At 39.7% G+C, this 22,581-nt stretch overlaps 1 protein-coding gene across 1 annotated transcript; it reads left to right on the top strand.

Annotated features, from left to right (window-relative positions):
- The first annotated feature begins 2,554 nt into the window (after positions 1 to 2,554).
- LOC138899108 (uncharacterized) lies at positions 2,555 to 3,601 on the top strand. The gene is made up of 2 exons (XM_070185225.1): positions 2,555 to 2,662; positions 3,041 to 3,601. The coding sequence occupies exons 1-2, from the start codon at positions 2,555 to 2,557 to the stop codon at positions 3,599 to 3,601; spliced, it is 669 nt and encodes a 222-aa protein (XP_070041326.1).
- The last annotated feature ends 18,980 nt before the right edge of the window (positions 3,602 to 22,581 follow it).

The following is a 22,581-nucleotide window of genomic DNA, read 5'->3' as shown; positions in this document are numbered from 1 at the left end:
ACTATCAATATCTAAATAGAGCAAGTCCTAAGGATGATTTCTAGTTATCCAACATACATATACTGATCGATAACTGGACCAAGCATGAACTCCAATCCTTTCTGGATTGTTTCATAGGATATCACCGGATTTGGATGGGCGAAGAGGATGCCGAAAAGATATCCTTCATCATACAATATGGGATATACTGCTATAAAATGATGCTTTTTGGTTTAAAGAACGCTAGGGAAACCTACATGAGGGCCATGACTACTCTTATCCACGATATGATACATCAGGAAATAGAGGTGTACGTGTATGACATCATCATCAAGTTTAAGAGGAGTTCGGATCACATAGCACACCTGACAAAGTTTTTCGACTGACTACAGAAGTACAACCTAAAGTTGAATCCGGCAAAATGTGCTTTCGTTGTCTCTGCCGGGAAATTGCTAGGTTTCATCGTCAGTCACCGTGGCATTGAGTTGGACCCGTCAAAGATCAAAGCTATTCAGGACCTACCGCCACCAAAAAGCAAGAAGGATGTAATGATGATTCTGGGATGCCTCAATTATATCAGCCACTTTATAGCACAATCAATGATAATATGTGAGTGAATCTTTAAAATGGCGAGGAAAGATGGTGCGACAAGTTGGACTAAAGAGTGTCAAAAGGCTTTTGATAAAATCAAGGAGTACTTGTCCAAGACATGCGTGTTGGTCCCACCAGAGCCCGGGAGACCTTTACTATTGTACCTATCTATGTTGGATGGAGCCTTCTATTGCATCTCGGGCCAACATGACGAAATCGGAAGGAAGGAGCAAGCAATATACTATCTGAGTAAGAAGTTCACACCTTACGAAGCTTGATACTCTCTATTGGAACATACATGTTGTTCCTTAACATGGATATCCTAGAAATTGAGACATTACTTCAGTGCAAACACCACATACCTTATATCAAGGATGGATCCATTAAAATATATCTTTTAGAAGCCCATGCCTACAAGTAAGCTAGCAAAATGGAAAATAATATTGAGTGAGTTCGACATCATCTATGTGACTCTGAAAGAAGTCAAGGGGCAAGCATTAGCCGATCACCTGGCAGAGAACCCCGTAGACAGAGAATACAAACCATTGAAGACATATTTTCTGACGAGGAAGTGTCATTTATAGGGGAAGGCATTGCTGAAGCATATGATGGTTGGAGGATGTTTATCAATGGAGCCGCAAACTTCAAATGAGTGGGCATCAGAGCTATCCTGGTATCAAAAATTGGTCAACATTACCCGGTATCCACCAATCTCAGATTCCCATGCACCAACAATATGGTAGAAAATGAGGCTTGCATCTTGGGACTCAGGTTGGCTGTCGACATGAATATTCTAGAATTACTAGTAATCAGAGATTCATATTTGCTTATACATCAGGTACTCAAAGAATGGGCCACCAAGAATGCCAAGATATTGCTATACCTACACTGCGTACAAGACTTGGTCAAGAGGTTCACAAAGATAGAGTTCAAACATGTTCCGAGAGTTCAGAACGAGTTTGCAGATGTGTTGACTGCCTTGTCTTCCATGATACAACATCCAAACAAGAACTATATTGATCCCATTCTAATAGAAATCCATAAGCAGTCGACTTATTGTGCTCATGTTGAAGAAGATTTCGACGGAAATCCATGGTTTCACGACATCAAGGAGTATTTGGAAAAAGTAGAGTACCTAGAAAATGCTACACACACCCAGAAGCGCACACTTCGAAGATTAGCCATCCATTTATTTCAGAGCGGAGAAGTTCTGTATAGAAGGACTCCTGATTTGGGTTTGCTGCGATGTTTTAATGCCAAAGAGGCATTTTGGTTGCTCGAACAGATACACGGCAGAACTTGCGGACCTCACATGAATGGGTTTGTTCTAGCCAAGAAGACGGACTGCATCAAATATGCATAGGAGTGCCTCCAATGCCAGGTGCATGCTGATATGATACAGGTACCACCTAATGAACTCAATGCAACAAGTTCACCATGGCCTTTCTTCGCCTAGGGCATAGATGTCATCGGACCAATTGAACTCGCTGCTTCAAACAGACACAAATTCATCTTGGTGGCGATAGATTACTTTACAAATGGGGTTGAACTCGCTTCCTATAAAGCTATGACTAACAAGGTTGTAACAGATTTTGTTCGGGATCATATTGTTTGCCGATTTGGGGTGCCTGAATCAATCATCACCGATAATGCTGCCAATCTCAATAGTGATCTGATAAGAGCCATGTGTGAAACATTCAAAATCAAGCACCGAAACTCTACCACATATAGGCTAAACATTAATGGAGTCGTACAAGCCGCCAACAAGAATATCAAGAAGATATTAAATAATATGGTGGACAACAACTAGTAGTGGCATGAGAAACTACCATTTGTTCTACTTGGATACCGCACCACAATTCACACGTTAACTAGGGCAACCCACTATCTAGTGGTCTGCGGTACAAAAGCTGTCATACCCGCCGAGGCGGAGATTCCCTCCCTAAGGATCTTACAGGAAGCCGAGTTCAACAATGCAGAATGGATGCAGAGTCGGTATGAGCAACTGGCTCTCATTGACGGTAAAAGTATGAATGTGGTGTTTCATGGTCAACTCTACCAGAATAGAATGGAGAGGGCTTTCAACAAGAAGGTTAGACCGAGGCAAGTCATACCGGGGCGAATGGTGTTGAAGAGGATCTTCCTGCATCACGATGAAGGAAAAGGAAAATTCTCACCTAACTTGAAAGGTCCTTACATGGGTCATTGTGTATGGAAAGGAGGAGCACTCATACTTCCAGAGACAGACTGAGAGATATGGCCAAAACTTATCAATTCAGACGCCATCAAGAGATATTATGTTTGAGATTGTATTTGCACTTTCTTTTGATGTAACATAAACTATGTTTGACCAGATCCCTATTTAAGAGGGTAGAAAACGAGGCTTGCCTCTTGGGACTCAGGTTGGCTGCCGACATGAATATTCTAGAATTGATATTAATCAGAGATTCATTTTTTGCTAATACATCAGGTACTTAGAGAATGGTCCACCAAGAATGCCAAGATATTGCCAAACCAACACTGCATACAAGACTTGATCAAGAGGTTCACAAAGATAGAGTTCAAACATGTTCGGAGAGTTCAAAACGAGTTTGCAGATGCGCTGATTGCCTTGTCTTCCATGATACAACATCCAAACAAGAACTCTATTGATCCTATTCCAATAGAAATCCATAAGCAGCTGGCTTATTACGCTTATGTTGAAGAAGAGTTCGACGGAAATGCATGGTTTCATGATATCAAGGAGTATTTGGAAAACGAAGAGTACCCAGAAAATGCTACACACACCAAGAAGCGCACGCTACGAAGATTGGCCAACCATTCCTTTCAGAACAGAGAAGTTCTGTATAGAAGGACTCCCGATTTGGGTCTGCTTGGATGTTTAAATGCGAAGGAGGCATTTAGGTTGCTCGAAGAGATACACGGCAGAACATGCAGACGTTACATGAATGGGTTTGTTCTAGCCAAGAAGATATTAAGGGCATGGTATTTTCGGATTACTATGGAGACGACCTGTATCAAATATTCATAGAAGTGCCTCCAATGGCAGGTGCATGTTGATATAATACATGTACCACCCAATGAACTCAATGCAACGAGTTCACCATGGCCTTTCTCCTCCTGGGGCATGGATGTCATCGGACCGACTGAACCCGCTGCTTCAAACAGACACAAATTCATCTTGGTGGCGATAGATTACTTCACAAACGGGGTTTAGCTCGCTTCCTATAAAGCTATGACTAAGAAGGTTATAGAAGAATTTTTCCGGGATCATATTGGTTGCTGATTCAGGGTGCCTGAATCAATCATCACCGACAATGCTGCCAATCTCAATAGTGATCTGATAAGAGCCATGTTGGAAACATTTAAAATCAAGCACCGAAACTCTACAACATATAGGCTACAAATGAATGGAGTCATACAAGCCGCCAACAAGAATTTCAGCTCGAATACCGCACCACGATTCACATGTCAACTAGGGCAACCCACTATCTACTGCTCTACGGTACAAAAGTTGTCATACCCGCCGATGTAGAGATTCCCTCCCTTAGGATCTTACAAGAACCCGAGATCAGCGATGCAGAATGGATGCAGAGCCGGTATGGGCAACTGTCTCTCATTGACGGTAAAAGTATGAATATGGTGTTTCATAGTGAACTCTACCAAAATAGAATGGAGAGGGCTTTCAACAAGAAGGTTAGACCGAGGCAATTCATTCCGGGGCAATTGGTGTTGAAGAGGATCTTCCTGCATCAGGATGAAGCAAAAGGAAAATTCTCACCTAATTAGAAAGGTCCTTACATGGTTCATTGTGTGTGGAAAGGAGGAGCACTCATACTTACAAAGACGGACTGAAAGATATGGCAAAAACTTATCAATTCAGACGCCATCAAGAGATATTATGTTTGAGATTGTATTTGCACTTTCTTTTGATATAACATAAACTACGCTTGGCTTGATTCCTATTTAAGAGGGGATACATAGGCAACCCTTGTGGGTTCGATCACATCATAATAAAATCTTCATCCCCCTCTGTCACGAACCAAAATCCAAACCGTCGTGATGGCACCTAACCCAACTCGCTAGGTAAGCCAATTAACAATAAAATACAATATAAGGATACTGATATGAGTCAAAGATGGGATAACTAAATTTTATACAACTCCCTAAGGACTGGTATTACAAATCATGAGCTTTTAAGATTCAGGTTTTTACAAGACTGAGTTGAAATAATTATAACATCTATTTGAAATGTAACTGAATAGAATTCAAATCTAATGTTATTAAGGACAAGTGATAGCCATAATTGGAATGCATGTACACCTTCAGATCCAGCTGCCACCGTACGCAGCAACATCATCATCCAACATCTGCACGCAAGGTGCAGAAGTATAGTATGAGTACAACCGACCCCATGTACTCAATAAGTAACAAACCTAATCTTAGGTTGAAAGTAGTGACGAGCTGGGACAAGAGTAAGAGTGCAACTCCAATAACCAGCAACAGTACATGACAATATAATAAAGATGGTAGAGAAATAATTTAGCTCATTCACAGTTATGGAAAATATGCATGCTTTTCAGGTATGAACTCATGTACTCACAATCTCAGAGTACTCAATCTCTCAGTCCCGTATTCTAACTCACCCTGCTCGATACTCAACACACTCAGTCGCTCAGTATTGTACGGGTAGATCTAACCCAACCATAATATATCCAGGGTAGATCTAGCCCAAATGAAAATAAACCAGGGTAGATCCAGCCCAAATGTAAATAATTACTAGCAATCGTGCCCCTTGTGGATGTGCAGACTCTGAAAGGGCCAATCCGGCCCAAGCGCTTTAATATGCCAAATCCTGGCATGAATCAATAAAGCCTGTTGTGGCGTGCAACCCGATCCCATAAATATCACTCACAACAGGCCCTCGGCCTTACTAAGTCATCAAACCCTCCAGGCTCTCAGGCTCAAAACACTCATATTAAGCAGCCCAAACCAATGATATAAGATGTGACAATATACAATAACAGAGGCTAAGTTATGATATGTAATGATGAATGCGACTAAGTACATAACTGCAATAAAGCAAATAACTCAACAACAAAGAACGACCACTCAGGGTCCCAATAGTAGCAGCATATAGCCTAAACATGTTTTCTAGCATAAATAACAGCTTAAGTGCTCTAACACATAGAGTACAATACAAGTATTTAGACAAGATAGCTACACAATTCCATGAAATCAACTAAATCACCATTTCTACGGTGCACGCCCATAAGCCTGTCACCTAGCATGCGCATCACCTAAACATCAATCACATACTACGTAATTTGGGGTTTCATACCATCAGCACTATGTTTAGAAGTCTTACTTCAAACAAGCCAAATCCAATACCGAGCAAACCAAGCGATGCTCCAAAAATTCCATCTCGCACATACCGACCTCCGAACGGCTCGAAACTAGCTAAAAACAACTGAAGAACAAAAAATAATGCCTAAGGAACAATTCCAAATGATAATGGTTGGATCTTCATTCAAAAGCCCAAAATCAACCAAAAAGTCAAACCCGGGCCCGCGCCTCGAAACAAGATGAAACTTGTAAAATCCAACAGCCCATTCGGTTACGATTCGAACCATACTAGTTTCACTTATATCTGACTTCTAATCGATGTTCAAAACTCCACATTTCGCTCTATGAAACTTTAGACAAAAATCGCCAGTTTGCTCTTTAAAAAACACAATCCAATTTGTAAAATCGAAGATAGATTCATGAAATATAATCAAAACCGAGTATAGAACACTTACCCAATCCTTGTGAGAAATTTGCCTCCAAAATCGCTTCACTTCGAGCCCCAAATCTCAAAATATGACAAAAGAACCAAAAACCTTGATTTTATAGTTTTTGCCAAGCAACTCCGCATACGCGGTCACATTGTCGCATCTGCGACCCCCGCTTCTACGGTAAAATACCTCGCTTTTGCGAAAATAGTTTGGCCTAGCACCCCTCGCACCTGCAATAGTAAAACACCGCTTCTATGAAAACCTTCGTGCCTGCACTCTAATTCGTCGCACCTGCGCCAAATTCTCTGCTTCTGCGATCTTCCTCACCCAGCCTCTTCTCCCTTCTGCAATGGACAACCCACATATGCGAAGTTGCTTCTGGAGCGAGGCTCCGCAAATGCGGCACACCAGCACCAGCAAATCTTCCACAATGCAACAAGAGGAAAAATGATCCGAACAACATCCGTAACTCACCCGAGCCACTCGGGACCCCGTCCAAATATACCAACAAGTACCATAATATAATACAAACTTATTCGAGGCCTCAAATCATGCATAACAATATTAAAAACGATGAATCGCACATCAATTCAAACTTAAAGAACTTTGAACTTTGAATTTCCAAAACTCGCGCTGAAACATATCAAATCAACCCGCAATGAACTTAAATTTTGCACACAAGTCCTAAATGAAATAACCAAGCTATTCCAATTTCCGAAACCACAATGCAATTCTGATATCATCAAAGTCAACTCCCGGTCAAACTTCGATCTTTTCAAACCTTCAAATTTTCAACTTTTGCCAATTAGTTTTGAATCCTTCTAGAAATATTCAAATAAAAATCCGGGCATACGAATGAGAACAAAATCACCATCTGGACCTAACGGAACAATAAAAACTCCAATCCGACGTCAAATACTAAAAAGTCAAACTTGGTCAACTCTTCCAACTTAAAACTTAAATCATGAAATTCATTCATCCAAATTGATTCCAAATAACCTGAAAACCAAAACTTATGATTTATACAAGTCTTAATACATCATATGGAGCTACTCATGCCCTCAAACTACAAGCGAAGCAAAAATGCTCAAAACGACCGGCCGAGTCGTTATTTTCTCCCCCACTTAAACATATGTTAGTCCTCGAACGTGACAAGAGTCGTTCCAAAGCCATCAAACCGTCGTGTAACCTTACCATGTACATACACTGGGGTGATCCCATGCCACCATAATCCATATAAGCTTGATGATACAACCTAGCTGACAATCCTTAATTCAACTTGAGCCCATAAACCTTGAAATCCATTTTTTCCCAAAAATCCAAACCATCGTGATGGCACCTAACCCAACCTTCTATGTAAGCCAAATAACAATAAAGCACAATATAAGGATACTGATATGAGTCAGAAATAGGATAACTAAATTTTATACAACTCCCCAAGGACTGGTAGTATAAATTACGAGCTTCTAAGATTTAGGTTTTTACAAGACTAAGTTGAAATAATTACAACATCTGTTTGAAATGTAACTGAATAGAATTCAAATCTATTGCTACCAAGGACAAGTGATAGCCATAACTGGAATGCAGGTACACTTTAGATCCAACTCCTATCGTACGCAGCAACATTAACATCCAACATCTACACGGAAGGTGCAGAAGTGTAGTATGAGTACAACCGACCCCATGTACTCAATAAGTAACCAACCTAACCTTAGGTTGAAATTAGTGATGAGCTGGGGCAAGGGTCAGAGTTCAACTCCAGTAACCAGTGATAGTTCATAACTATATAATAAAGATGGTACACGAAATAACTCAGGTCGTTCACAGTTACAGAAAATAGGCACGCTTTTCAAGTATGACAGTAAATCCCAAATCTTTCACTGAAAACTCCAAAAATACAATATGAGTAAGTTTGAAAACTGTGATTTTCCGGAAATCCTTTCAACAATAAATAAGATGTTTCATTTTTCAGATAATATGAGGAAAGTACATCTGTATGCCTACATGTCAATATGTAGGTGAAATCATAAATATCACAAAAACCGGGTGGCGTGAGAAAATACATCTCTATGGATGTATCTCAAGTACGCATGTCAAATATAATGCATCTCAGTGATGAACTCATGTACTCACACTCTCAGAGTACTCAATCTCCATGTCCCGTATTCTCACTCACCCTGCTCGATACATAGCACACTCAGCCACTCAGTATTGTACAGGGCAGATCCAGCCCAAACATAATAAATCTTGGGCAGATCCAACCCAAATGCAAATAAACCGGGGCAGATCCAGCCTAAATGTAAATAATTACTAGCAGTTGGGCTCACTATAGATGTGCAGATTCTGGAGGGGCCGATCCAACCCAAGTGCTATAATAAGCCAAATCTTGGCATGAATCAATAAAGCCTAATTCGGCGTGTAGCCCGATCCCATAAATATTACTCACAACAGGCCCTCGATCTCACTCAGTCATCAATGTTTCCAGTCTCTTAGGCTCACAATACTCCTGCTAAGCAACCTAAATCAATAATATTAGATGCGAAAATATACAATAACATAGACTAAGATATGATATGTAATGATGAATGCGACTGAGTACATAACTGCAAATAAGCAAATAACTCAACAGCAAAGAACGACCACTTTGGGTCCAAATAGTACCAACATATAGGCTAAACATATTTTATAGCATAAATCACAACTCAAGTGCTCTAACACATAGAGTACAATACAAGTATTCAGATAAGATAACTACACAGTTTAATGAAATCGACAAAATAACCATTTCTACGATGCACGCCCACACGCCCATCACCTAGCATATAGGTCACCTCAACATCAATCACATAATACGTAATTCGGGGTTTCATGCCCTCGGTAACAAGTTTAGAAGTGTTACTTACCTCGAACAAGCTAAATCCAATACCGAGCAAGCCAAGTGATGCTTCAGAAATTCCATCTCGCACGCACCGACCTTCGAACGACTCAAAATTAGAAAAAAACAACTTAAGAACATCAAATAATGCCTAAGGAACAATTCGAAATGATAAAGGTCGAATCTTCAATAAAAATCCCAAAATTGACCAAAACATCAAACCCGGGCCCGCGCCTCGGGACCCGACAAAACATGTAAAATCCGACAAGTCATTCAGTTACGAGTCCAACCATACTAGTTTCACTCAAATCCGACTCCAAATAGATTTTCAAACCTCCAAATTTTGCTCTATGAAACTTTAGACAAAAACCCCAATTTTCTCTTTAAAATTTATAATCCAGTTACCAAACATGAAGATAGATTCATGAAATATAATCAAAATCGAGTATATAACACATACCCCAATCCTTGTGATGAAATTTGCCTTCAAAATCGCTTCACTCCGAGCCCCAAATCTCAAAATATGATAAAATAACCAAAAACCTCAATTTTATAGCTCCTGCCCAGCAATTCCGCATATGCAACCCTCGCTTCTGTTGTAAAGTGCTTTGTTTCTGCAAAAACAAATTGTCCCATCACCCCTCGCACCTGCGGTTGCAATACCCCGCTTCTGCGAACACCTTCACGCCTGCGCTCCAATTTATCGCATCTGCACATCCGCACCTACGCCAAATTCTCCGCTTCTGTGATCTTCTTCACCCAGCCTCTTCTTGCTTCTGCGATGGACAACCCGCATCTGCGAAGTCGCTTCCGCGACCGATACTCCACAGATGCAGCACACCAGCACTAGCAAATCTTCCACAATGCAACAAGAGGAAAAATGATCCGAACAACATCCGTAACTCACCCGAGCCACTCGGGACCCCGTCCAAATTTACCAACAAGTCTCATAATATAATACAGATCTATTCAAGGCCTCAAATCCTACATAACAACATCAAAACAATGAATCGCACATCAATTCAAACTTAAAGAACTTGAAGTTTCAACTTCCAAAACGCGCGCCGAAATATATCAAATCAATCCAGAATGAACTCAAATTTTACACACAAGTCCTAAATGACATAACGAAGCTATTCCAATTCCTGGAACAACAATGCGAATGTGATATCATAAAAGTCAACTCCCGGTCAAACTTATGAACTTTCCAAACCTTTAAATTTCCAACTTTCACCAATTGGTGCTGAATACTTCTAGAAATATCCAAATGAAAATCCGGGCATATACCCAAGTCCAATATCAACATCCGGACCTAGTGAAACCACCAAAACTCAAATACTAAAATATCAAACTTGGTCAACTCTTCCAACTTAAAACTTAAAATTTATTCTTCCAAATCGATTCTGAATAACCTTATAACCAAAACCGACAATTCACACAAGTCATAATAAATCATACGGAGCTTCTCATGCCCTCAAACTACCAAGCGAAGTGCAAATGCTCAAAATAACTGGTCGGGTCATTACACCCTCTACGATCAGAAACCAGGGACAGATTTTGAGTTCTCGTCAACCTCATTACATCAAGTTTTGCAAAGAAGACTATCGCCATAAGTATGCATTAAACTCGGGCAGAATTTTGCCAAGAAGACTTCCTAGTTAAGAAGGTCGCAATGTCTCAAAGCATGTCACGGCCTATGATTCGCCCAAATTATCTACTTGTGTATTATCTTTTAAATTAATCTTATTATTTATAAATGATCTACCACAAATGTATATTTTTCGAAAATTGCATTTTTGTAATCGCAAGATGTTACTTAGGGTGACTCGAACAAGGCATCAAGATTGGAGCAAAGGTACAATGAGGAATCGAGAGCACAAATGACCTTCCCCAAAACTCACAATTTTCTTTGGATGCAGGCATAATGGATGTAACAAGCACGTCCACAAATGTATACAAAAAGACCGCTATCTTCGTACTGACAAAAGTCACAAAGCACAAATATGTCAAGTTAAGAACCACTTTGCTTCCTCATATTCAATCGTCGCTTTTATTTGCATAGGGCTAAGCACTACCCTCATCATTGCATAAGGCTAAATGATGCCTTTCTTTACATGAGATTAAGCACTACCTCCAATACTTTGTATGAGGCTAAGCACTGGCTCCATTATTCCATAAGGCTAAACGTTGCTATTCTTTGCATGAGACTAAGCACTGTCTCCATTATTGCATAAGGCTAAATGCAGCCTTTCTTTGTATGAGACTGATCACTGTCTCCATTACATTGCATGAGGCTGAGCATTGCCTCTATTATTGCATAGGGCTAAACTGTCACTACCCAAAACCACGTGACCGGCACCTGGCATACTACCCGACCCGAGCAAACCAAACTATGTGATGCACCCAAATCATATGCATGAAAACCAACTTAACTGCGGAAGATGACGCCATTCATGATAATAACAATGAGACTAAGTAAAATAAATATGTTTTTATGTATGTCGTGTACAACCCCATTTCTACAACTTTTCATAACTATCTATGGAACCTCTATATCAAAGGATAGAATTAAACACTTGGGCTAATACTCGACTAGCATAAATAAAGAAAACAACATGATAGCTACCACGAAATAGGAGGGGTGCCTCACCATGTACCTCAGGAAGAGAGTCATGGAATTGCACATTTATTTACTAGTTTTGGAGCATTGAGCATCGGTTCGAGTTATTGGGAAGGCTTGGGAGCCGGTTATGGAATTTCGGAGTGAGGTAAGTCTCCTTTATAACCTTGTAAGGGAGAATGAACCCCATAGGTAAACTAAATTATTGTGTGCTTCTATTTGTGGGGTCTACGTACGCGCGAGGTGACGAGAGTCTGTACGTAGCTACTAGCTATGCCTATGTCTGGGTAGTTTTAGGCTCACATCATGCCTTGCACATTAAGTGCCTACTAGCTATTTGGTGCTCTTGCACATTGGCATGATTAAGTGCAGTGATTAGCATGGGATTTGGATGTTGAGGATCTAGGTTGCGGTTCGGTGTTGACAATAATGTCACGAGCTCAGATGAGCGAGAAAGGACTCAGATGGTTAGAGTCAGCTGGCATTATTTTTGGTGTCACCTGAGATCGGTGCCTGGTGTGAAGAGGCTTTGCATACTGAATATGGATTCTTGAATTTTCTTTTACAGCATTGGTGTGGCTGGTAATATGAATGTACAGACTTGTTACCCGGTGCGGAAAGCCGTGGGAGCGTGTCCCACGAAAAGATTGTATAAATGTGACATGTAGTCACTTGACTGATTAAAGATTTAAACCTAGTATGAAGAGGGTTGTAATATCGCTAATTTGAAAAATTTATGCCTGGAGGGCGCTCGGTTCATTTGGTTGTGGACGGTGGAAGTTTGTTCCTATTATGATGGTTGTTCTCGTGTGTTATGGGAAAAAGGGTTATTATGGATCCTTGAAAGGTTATTAGCCTGGTACAATGCAATAAGAATCGACTTGAGGTCCATGAAAGGATTTAAATATAAATATGGGCTCTATATCAGGCTGGATGTGTTCATTTCAGCATAGTGCTCCTGATGGAGGAGTATTCGGACGTTGGATGTCGTTTCGTCGTCAGCTTTTTCATGTAATGCTATATTCTGCCGTGTGAGTTGTGAAATGGCTTGTTAATTTCATGTGTGTTGAGGTTCTGCGCAGCGATGGTGTTATGTGAGCAGGATGACTCTCGAGATGTAGATCATATATCGCACCTTAGTTGTGCTTGGGTTTTGTAGCATATCGCGCTATCTGTCTCCCCAGGGATGGTATTATGCACTTAGCGTGCTTGTGGCCGATATTCAGGTATTTTGTAATAATTATCATTCTAGATCGGTAAGTATCTCCTTATATAGATTTTATGTGTGGATCGGGTGGCACGCTGCCACAGGCATGTTGTTTAGATCGGGTTGCACGCCGCAACAGTGTGATGTTGAGTACAATTCCCTTTATTCTATTTTGTGTTTTTGGTGTCCTATTTTCTGAGGAAGGTTCATAACACCTTTTCGGTTGTCTAGTTAGTTACGTGGGTTGAGTAGTTCTTTCTACAGTTCATTTTCCTCATGTATCACGTCAAGTTTGTAGCTTATTGGCACATTGTGGCATCACATGAGACTTTTTGGCAGCATCTGAGGTGGCTTATTGCCTGAACAACTTATGCTGGGTGAGCCGAGATTATTGGACCTGGGGTCAGTGTGATTAGATCGGTATGAGGCATAGTTAAAGAATAAATATCGTTATTCAATCTAGAATGACGTAATGGTTCTTGTCAAGGGGAGAAACTCAATAATTGGTTGACTCGGCAGTTGGTTGTAAATTTCTACGCATCTTTTCCGCTGCGGCAACATTACAAGAGTTGGAGCAGGACACGTATGTGGCATGAGGTGGGTTGTGGACATCAGGTTCGTGGAATTTTGGCTATTGCTATCAGAGGATGTCATTATGGTCATGTGATTGATACAGTGATCGTATGTTGGAAACAGGCATGGCAGAAGATTCCGGATGTTGGAATTGGCTCTAAGGAAAATTTGACTAAACAAAAGGGGAATATTCCGATTTACTAGAGCCAGTGTACTCAACTGAGTTGTGGTAGCACGGGTAGGTGCACGAGGTGCTAAACAGTAATTTTGGACTACTCCAGCGCAGTTCTTAGCACGTTCGAGGACGAACGTATTTTTAAGTGGGAGAGAATGTAACGACCCAACCGGTCATTTTGATCTCTAGCGCGTCATTAGGCAGTTTGAGGCCTTGAGTAGTTTCACTTCAGGTATTATGACTTGTACGCATGGTCGGAATTTAATTTCGGGAAGTTTGGAATTGATTTGGAAAGAAAATTCTCATTTCGAAAGCTTTAAGTTGGAAGAATTGACTAAGATTGGATTTTAGGGTAAACGGCCTCAGAATCGGGATTTCAAGATTCCAGCAGGTTCGTATGATGATTTCGGACTTGGGCGTATGTTCGGACCAGGTTTTGGATGCCCCGGGAGCATTTCGGCATCTATTGTGGAAGTTAGAATTTTGGAATAATTCCATAAATTTTGGTTTAAGTGCATTTTGATGTTATCGATGCCTGTTTGGAATTTCGAGTCTGGGAATAGCTCCGTATAGTGATTTTGATATTGGCAGCGCATCCGGAAGTGGATTTGGAGGTCCGTAGGTCATTTTGGAGTCATTTGGCTAAAGTTATAAATTTGAAGGTTTTTGAGAAGTTTGACCGGTAGTGGACATTTTTATATCGGGGTCGGATTCCAATTATGAAGGTTGGAGTGGGTCCATAATGTCAATTATGATGCGTGTGCAAAATTTTAGGTCAATCGGAAGAGGCTTGATAGGTTTCGGTATCGAATGTAGAAGTTTGAAATTCTAATGTTCATTAGGCTTGAAATGGGGTGCGATTCATTAATTTGACATTGTTTGATGTGACTTGAATGTTTGACTAAGTTCGTAATGTGTTTTGGGATGTGTTGGTATAATTGGTTAAGGTCCCGAGGGCCCCGGGTGGATTCCGGGTGGTTAACGGATCAAATTTTGAATTTGAAGAAGAGTTGAGGTAGCAGATATCTGGTGTGATCGATCCTGCGAAAAACATGCCGCGGGTGCGAAGTCGCAGGTGCGAAAAATCCATCGCAGGCACGGACACCGCAGGCGTGAAGGATTTTGCCGCGGGTACGAAGCCGTAGGTGCAACAAATCCATCGCAGGCATAGACACTGCAGGTGCAAATGATTTTACCGCGGGTTCAAAGACACAAGTGCGAGAAATCTGTCTCAGGCGCGGACACCACAGGCGCGAAGGATTTTGCCGCGGGCGCGATGATCGCTAGGCAGTGAGTGTTTAAAGCGGGGATTTGAGTTTTTTTGCTCATTTCTTCATTCTTGGACAATCTTTGGAGCTTCTTAAGAGGAGAATTAACCTAGCAACTTGGAGGTAAGTTAATTCCCACCTATTGCAAGTTAAATACATGGTTTATATATGCATTTAGACATGGAAATTAGTAGAAATTGTGGGGTTTTGGTAGAAAACCGAGAATTTGGTATTTTTGGATTTTACCACGAATTTGAGCATGGGATTGGACATAAGTCATATATTTGAGTTCATAAGGTTATGGCTAAAATTTATCTTCAAATATTTTCGGAATCTGGCACGTGGGCCCGAGGGTGATTTTTATCGACTTTTAGAACAGAATTGGAATTTGTTATAAATTGGATTATAAGGAGTATTAGAGTATATATTTATGGAATTGCACATTTATTTATTTGTTTTGGAGCATTGAGCATCGGTTCGAGTTATTGGGAAGGCTTGGGAGCAGGTTATGAAACTTCAGAGCAAGGTAAGTCTCCTTCCTAACCTTGTAAGGGAGAATTAACCCCATAGGTGAATTAAATTATTGTGTGCTTCTATTTGTGGGGTCTACGTACGCACGAGGTGACGAGAGTCCGTACGTAGCTACTAGCCATGCCTACGTCCGGGTAGTTTTAGGCTCACATCATGCCTTGTTGATATTGTTATTGATTTATTTTTATTGTTTGCCTTGAGAGGGAGCGAGATTGAGTATGCTTATTAAATGTTTTGAAGGGAGTTGAAATTGAAGAACTTAAGATTTGAAAGGTTTCATTTGAACTTCGTAATTTCAAAAAGAATTGAGGAATAATATAATAGCTGAAGAAATCTATGTGTAATCGCGTCGCATGTATGTTTCACGAGCAGGGTAATTTCCTTAAAAAGCTACAAGCTAAATTTCCCTTATTTTGACAAGAAACAAGAAAAATATATGATTATAATGTTAAACTTATATTTGGCCGTGTCGCAGGTATGATTCACGAGCGGGGGATTTCCTTAAATTCATATTTGACCGCGTCGCATGTATGATTCGCGAGCGGGGACCGCATCGCATGTATGATTCGCGAGCGGGAAAATTTATAGATGCATCTATGGTTCGCACCATTCGACCCTCTGGCAGTACACAGTTTAAATATTTGTTGGATCGGGCCGTACAACCTCGGCATGATTTGCGCATGCACTTGTATTGCTTGCCTTGAAATTTATAAATAATGATATTGCCTCCTCGGCCTGAGTTAAATTGTTAAATAATGGGAGATAAATTTGGAGATTTTCTTAATTATAAAAGAACTGCTTACTTCAAAATATTGAGCTTGCAACCGTTCATATAATCCATACTTAATTATATAATTGATATCCTATTTATAGCCCATAGTAAGTATCGAAGTCGACCCCTCGTCACTACTTCTTCGGGGTTAGGCGGGATACTTATTTGGTACGCGTTGATTTACGTACTCATACTACACTTGCTGTACATTTTTGTGCAGGTACACATATGTTTAACGGCCTTGTTTGCGTAGAGGCACGATTATGGCAGGGACTTAGGTGAAGTTCATTCTATATGACGCTCCGCAGCTAGCAGAGTCTTCTTCAGAGTATTGTATTTTGTTTCCTGTCCAAAGTTGTATTCCGGACAGTTATTGTATTTTATTTTTAAAATCCAAAAAAATGTTCATGCACTTGTGACACTGGGGTTTGGGATGATTAGGAGATGTTCAGTATTGAAATTGGAAAATATTGTTATTTATTCTGTAATTACATCTCTTACTACATAAATTAAAGTAAATTTAAGATTAAAAAAAAAACATTATAATGAGAATTTAATTTACCATTTAGTGTTGGCTTGCCTGACAGTGGTGTCCGGCGCCATCACGACCTTTAATGGATATTGGGTCGTGACAAGAATCAACTCTCTGAACTTCCCCACTAATGCCCCGCATGGCGCGTCTCCCCATGTGGCGCGCCTTTGTAATTTGTACAGAGTTATTTTCCTATTTCACGTGGGAGAAGGTGTTTTTGTGTGGGACCGACCCTACTTAGTATAAATACATGCAAAAATATTATTTTATGGACTTTTGACAAATCTTAGACCTAAGTAAGTCAAGGAGAAGGTGGATAAGTAAAAGCTCAAGGATTTCATTATTCAATCCTCAATCAAGACATGGGTTTGGATTGTTTTATGTTTTCCTTTAACTTAAACATTGTTATGATCAATTACTCCATATAAATGGAGTAGTTCTCTTTAGGGTTTGATGGATTTGGCGTATTGATACTTGTTTGTGGATAATTAACTCTAGTTTTATGTATTGAAACCGTTTTGGATGTTTTAACTATTGTATCTATATACACTTGTTAATGTAATCGAGAGAGGCATAACTTGTGATATTGTTGCATTATACTTTGTTGGTTGAAGTCATTAATTTTTCTTAGTAACTGGAAGAGGCTAGTTGAATTATTGATTAAACTTAGTTAGGAGGATAGTCGAGAGAGGTTCTCCTCAAGATCAATCCAATACGAATTCTTGCATATCTTCTCGTGCTTAAAATTGGTTCATCTCGTGAGGTTGAGACTTAATCGAGAGAGAAGTTTCTACTAATCAATTGAACTAATAATTAAGTGAATTCGAGAGACTCACTTGAACATTAGAAGTGAATTATCTACAGTTAAATCCCAAATATTTATCTTGCACCTATCCTATTAACCCTATCTTCTCCCAATTGATAACTTTCTTTGCTTAATACTTGAAATTATTGTCACTAGTAAATAGTTTAGACTCTTAATTAATCTTAGTTTTAATCTTGGATAGCAACCATGCTATAAACTACGAAAATACTACTTAACTCCAATCATTGTGGATACAATATTATATTATGCTATATTCAACTAGCGAGCATATTTTAGCATGTGTTAGGCGCTCGTCATATTTTGGTGACATTGCCGAGGATTGTCAATCAATAGTGTTTGAAATATTTTGTACTGCTAATTTTGGATTTTTTTTTGTTTTTTTACTTTTTTTATTAAATACAGTTTTTTGTGTTTCTTTTTATTTCTTATTTTATTTTCTTTATTAGTTGACTTCTTTTCAAGATTTGTTTTGTATTTCCTAACAAGTTGGAGAAGATACCGTAGATATTGAACTCTATATGCTGTGAAGATGGAGTACAACCAGTCTAAGAAAATGGTTGAAGAGTTAGCAGTTGAATATTATACGTGGTCTGCTATGTGTTTTAAATGCGATGGAAATCATCTATGGGTTGACTATCAAACATGTATGTATTCTTCCTATGGTTCGTATTTTGAACAGTCTCACTCTGTTTCTAGTTTGTACAGGTATGAATATTCATATGGGCACAATCTTGACTCTGGTTGGGATGAACACCCCTATTATAACTGGAATGGAAGCGAAGTGAGACAACCACCTCAAGGGAAGAATGATAGTTTAGAAGAGCTTGTGTATAAGTTCATAAATACGGTAAAAGAGAGATTTACACAAGATGATAAAGCCATTAACAACCTAACAATGCAAGTAAGTCAAATAATAAGTACACTTTCACAAAGCTCATTGCGTTGTGATGGTGAATATATGGAGGAGATACCTTGCGAGAATGAACCTACTCAAGAGGATGAGCGTCTACAAAGGGAGATTTCCACGATACAAGAGGACTCTGATTCAATTAAGATAATTGAAAATAAGGCTGGGGTTGAGTGTGAAGCAACGAAAGAAGAGTTCAAACCCCCATCCACCTTTTCACATCTGCAACATATAGTAGAAGAGAATGAGAAACAAATGATCTTGGACATACTAGAGGAATATTCACTTGACCTTTCTTCTTTGTTTTCTTATTCGAACCTTGATCATGTAGATTTTATTTTTGGGGATTTACAGGAATATGTGTGGATTGAACATGTGAAAGAATGCAGGAACAAGTTAAGGATCATCATGAACGAGCAATTCACCGCTCAAGATGAGGACAAGAAAGAATTAAAAGAGCGAGTCTTGCAGGTATCATCAGAAGAAAGGGAGTACATAGTTTCAGAATTAAGACTTAGAGTCCTATAGGAATGGTTTCTAGGTAACTCTGAATTCCAGCATCATATATGCAACGTTAGTGTTCTCTCTAAATGGCTTAGGCGAGGAGGCTGTAAAATGTTTGCAAACTCAGTATTATTAGTGCTGATTTTATAAATAGGTGTCTTAGGAAGGTGACACTGTCATATAGGCATGATTTCTAGTAGTTTCATAACTTAGGCAATGAAACAGCCTTAAAAGTCTAGTATTAACAACGTTGATCTCATAAACTATTTAAGCGAGTGACAACGTCCTATAGGCAGGATTTCTAACAATTGACAACCAGACTTGAGTTTTATAACACTTTATTCTTATAGTATTATCATCTAAGTGAGGCACTATAGTAAAAGCAATAGATGTGATTGACCAATTGATTAGTTGGAGTCCTATAGGCATGGTATCTAGGTTAACCGAAGCATATGTTATACATCCTATAGGCATGATGTCTAAATGTACAATAGCAACATAGGAACGAGTTTGGTATATACTTAGACTAAAATGTTTGAACAATGTACAAGTGAGGTGTGCATGATTCATATAGGAATGATTTCTATTAATGCGCAACATACCAAACGAAATAACAAACAGGGCATGCTGAACGAAATAACAAATATAACACACAGACCCTATAGGCAAGTTTTCTACCCCTTTTATGCAAGCATTAAAACAGCCCATCCCCCTTTAATTAATCCCCAACTGTTTGTTTATAAGTTATTACAGGCCCAAGAAGAAATGATACATGATGACAAATTACAGTGTGAATGAATACAAGCCCAACGAGGAAGTTACAGGCCCAATATAGAAATAACCCAGGGATGTCCCCAGGCCTTCAATGGTCTTAATCTTCACACAACAGCAAACCCAGACACTGCTTACTATAGTAACCTGAGTTCTAGCTCAAACCCAACATGTATGGCCCAATATAATTAAACTTACATGCCCAAACGCCTGCCCGAAATCATCCATACAGGTTACTAAACCACTTAATATTTGGGTTATTAAGTGGCAGGGAAAGCATGTTTGGGCTAACAACATGATCAGGAGTTAACGATAAGTATTAAGTTGCATATGAATGACTCAACAAGGATTAGAACAGGTTCTGGGCATGACTCAACTCATCACAAGAGTAAAGAACAAAGTAAGAATCTAGACTCAAAATAAGCAACAATAATAAGCATTCGAGCACATAAATTAGAAAAAAAATAAACTTAAGAAAACAAAATCAAGGCAACAAATAGGCAAGTTCAATTACTAGAAGGTATAGAGCCTGTAGAAGATGCTTCAGAGCATATAATAGCAAGTTGGGTCATAAAAAATAAAGTTTAACAGATATAGATATGTAGAGAAGGAACTCAAACGAAAAGAAAATGAAATTTCAAGAGTCATAGGTAGTTACCAGTTCCAAATTAATGAACAAGTAAATAAGAGGAATAATTTCAGCAATACTCCAATGTCAATAGCAAAAAAGAGAAAGGGGTCTCGGTTTTAGGTCCTTAAGTGATGTCTCGAGGGCACTGTTTGCTAAAGTATGGTGGAGGTTTAGGACCACAAAATCTTTTTGGTCTAATTTCATGTGGAATAAGTATTGCAAGTAGGAGCCACCAACTGTGGTGCATTTTAGGGGAGAGTCTCATGTTTGGAGACAAATGCTCAATACTAGGGAAGAAGTAGAACATGAGATCGTATGGGAATTGAAGAGTGGAACAACTAATATTTGGCATGAAAATTGGAATGGATTGGGTGCACTTTATCATGTATTACCTGAAGACTTTCCAATCAATGAAGGTCTTTAGGAGGTGGCAGAACTGCGGCAAGGGAAAACATGGGATGATCAGCTACTAGATCAAACTTTCAATGAGGAAATTGCAGAACATATAAGGCTAAATGTGTACTATGAAGGCAGTGAGGGATATTGGGATAGGCCATACTGGATGCCAACTCCTTCAGGCAAGTTCAGTGTTAGCAGTGCTTGGCAAATATTAAGGCATAGGGCAGATCCTAATCAGGAATTCAAGTTAATGTGGATTAAAGAGTTTCCATTCAAGATATCCTTCTTCTTGTGGAGATTGTGGAGGCAGAAAATAGCCACCGATGACATGTGGAGGAGGCAAGGGAAAATGGTAATGTCTAGGTGTTGGTGTTGTCAGCAGCCCCAAGAGGAATCCATTGAGGATATATTTGTCACAAGTCCTACTGCCTCTAAGGTATGGAACTTGTTCATGGGGGCTGCTGGAATTTCTGTGCAATTGATTCAATTGAAGCAGATTATAAGGCATTGCTGGTATGCTTAGTGTTGTCTGAAATTAAAGCCACTATTTCAAGCAGTACCAGCTATCATCACTTGGGAGCTGTGGAAGAGAAGAAATGTAGGTAAACATGGTGGTTCAGTGTCCACAAATAGGGTGATTCATGAGATAAATAGAACATTGCATCAACTGGCAAGGGTGAGGTATGCTTGGATCCCTAATATTCCATTGTTATGGCCAGACATGATTCAACACTTTGAAGGATATAAACCTATATTGATCACTATAAGAGTAACATGGCAGCTTCCTTGTCATGGTTGGTACACATGTAATACTGATGGAGCTTCAAAGGACAATCCTGGACCTAGCTCCCTAGGCTTTTGTGTGAGGGATGATGAAGGTGAAGTGGTGTATGCTAGGGCAGTAGACCTAGTAGTGACAACTAATGTGGTGGCTGAAGCTAAGGCTATTCTTCAAGGGTTGGAATATTGTCTGGAGCATGACTTTCACCCTCTCATACTGGAGACTGATTCATTGGTGATGAAGAAGGCGATAGAAGGGAAATGGGATCCTCCTTGGGTAATTGCATAGGATGTGAAGAAAATTATAGAGATGAAGGTCAACTTCAATGTGATCTTTCAACATGTGTTCAGAGAAGGCAACTCAGTGGCGGATTTTATAGCTAATATTGTGTTCTCTTTTGCAGGTATATCAGAGTTTCATTCATTCTCCTCCCTGCCTAGTGCAGGGAGGAGGTTGATCAATCTAGACAAATCTCAATCACCTAACCTTAGTATTAGGATAGCAAAGAGAAGAACCCCAGACTGATGGCTTCAAAAGATTGGACTCTACACAAACTGATATGTCCAAATGCTAAGGAAACTGCTGAACCCATCATATGGTATTTTTGGAGATTGTTGAATTATTTCTCAGTGGTATTAGCATGCTTTCATGCTCAATCTGAGGATGGTTTAGAAATATTTAGAATGATGCCTACATTAAAGGTTCTAGTAGGGAAGGATCTGAGCTTACAAGATCACAAAAAGGCACATTCTCAAAGGCTGGCCTTTGCCTTGAAAAGCCTGCTTAAAGCCAGATCATTCCTGGCTTTTGCCTTGTAAAGCCAGCCTAAAGCCAGCTCATGCCTGACTTTTGCCTTGTAAAG

The sequence above is a fragment of the Nicotiana tomentosiformis genome, chromosome 9 (assembly GCF_000390325.3).
Source record: "Nicotiana tomentosiformis chromosome 9, ASM39032v3, whole genome shotgun sequence".
Classification (NCBI taxonomy): domain Eukaryota; kingdom Viridiplantae; phylum Streptophyta; class Magnoliopsida; order Solanales; family Solanaceae; genus Nicotiana; species Nicotiana tomentosiformis.
Note: the sequence above shows the minus strand (reverse complement) of the source record. Positions and strands in the feature narration are given on the sequence as shown.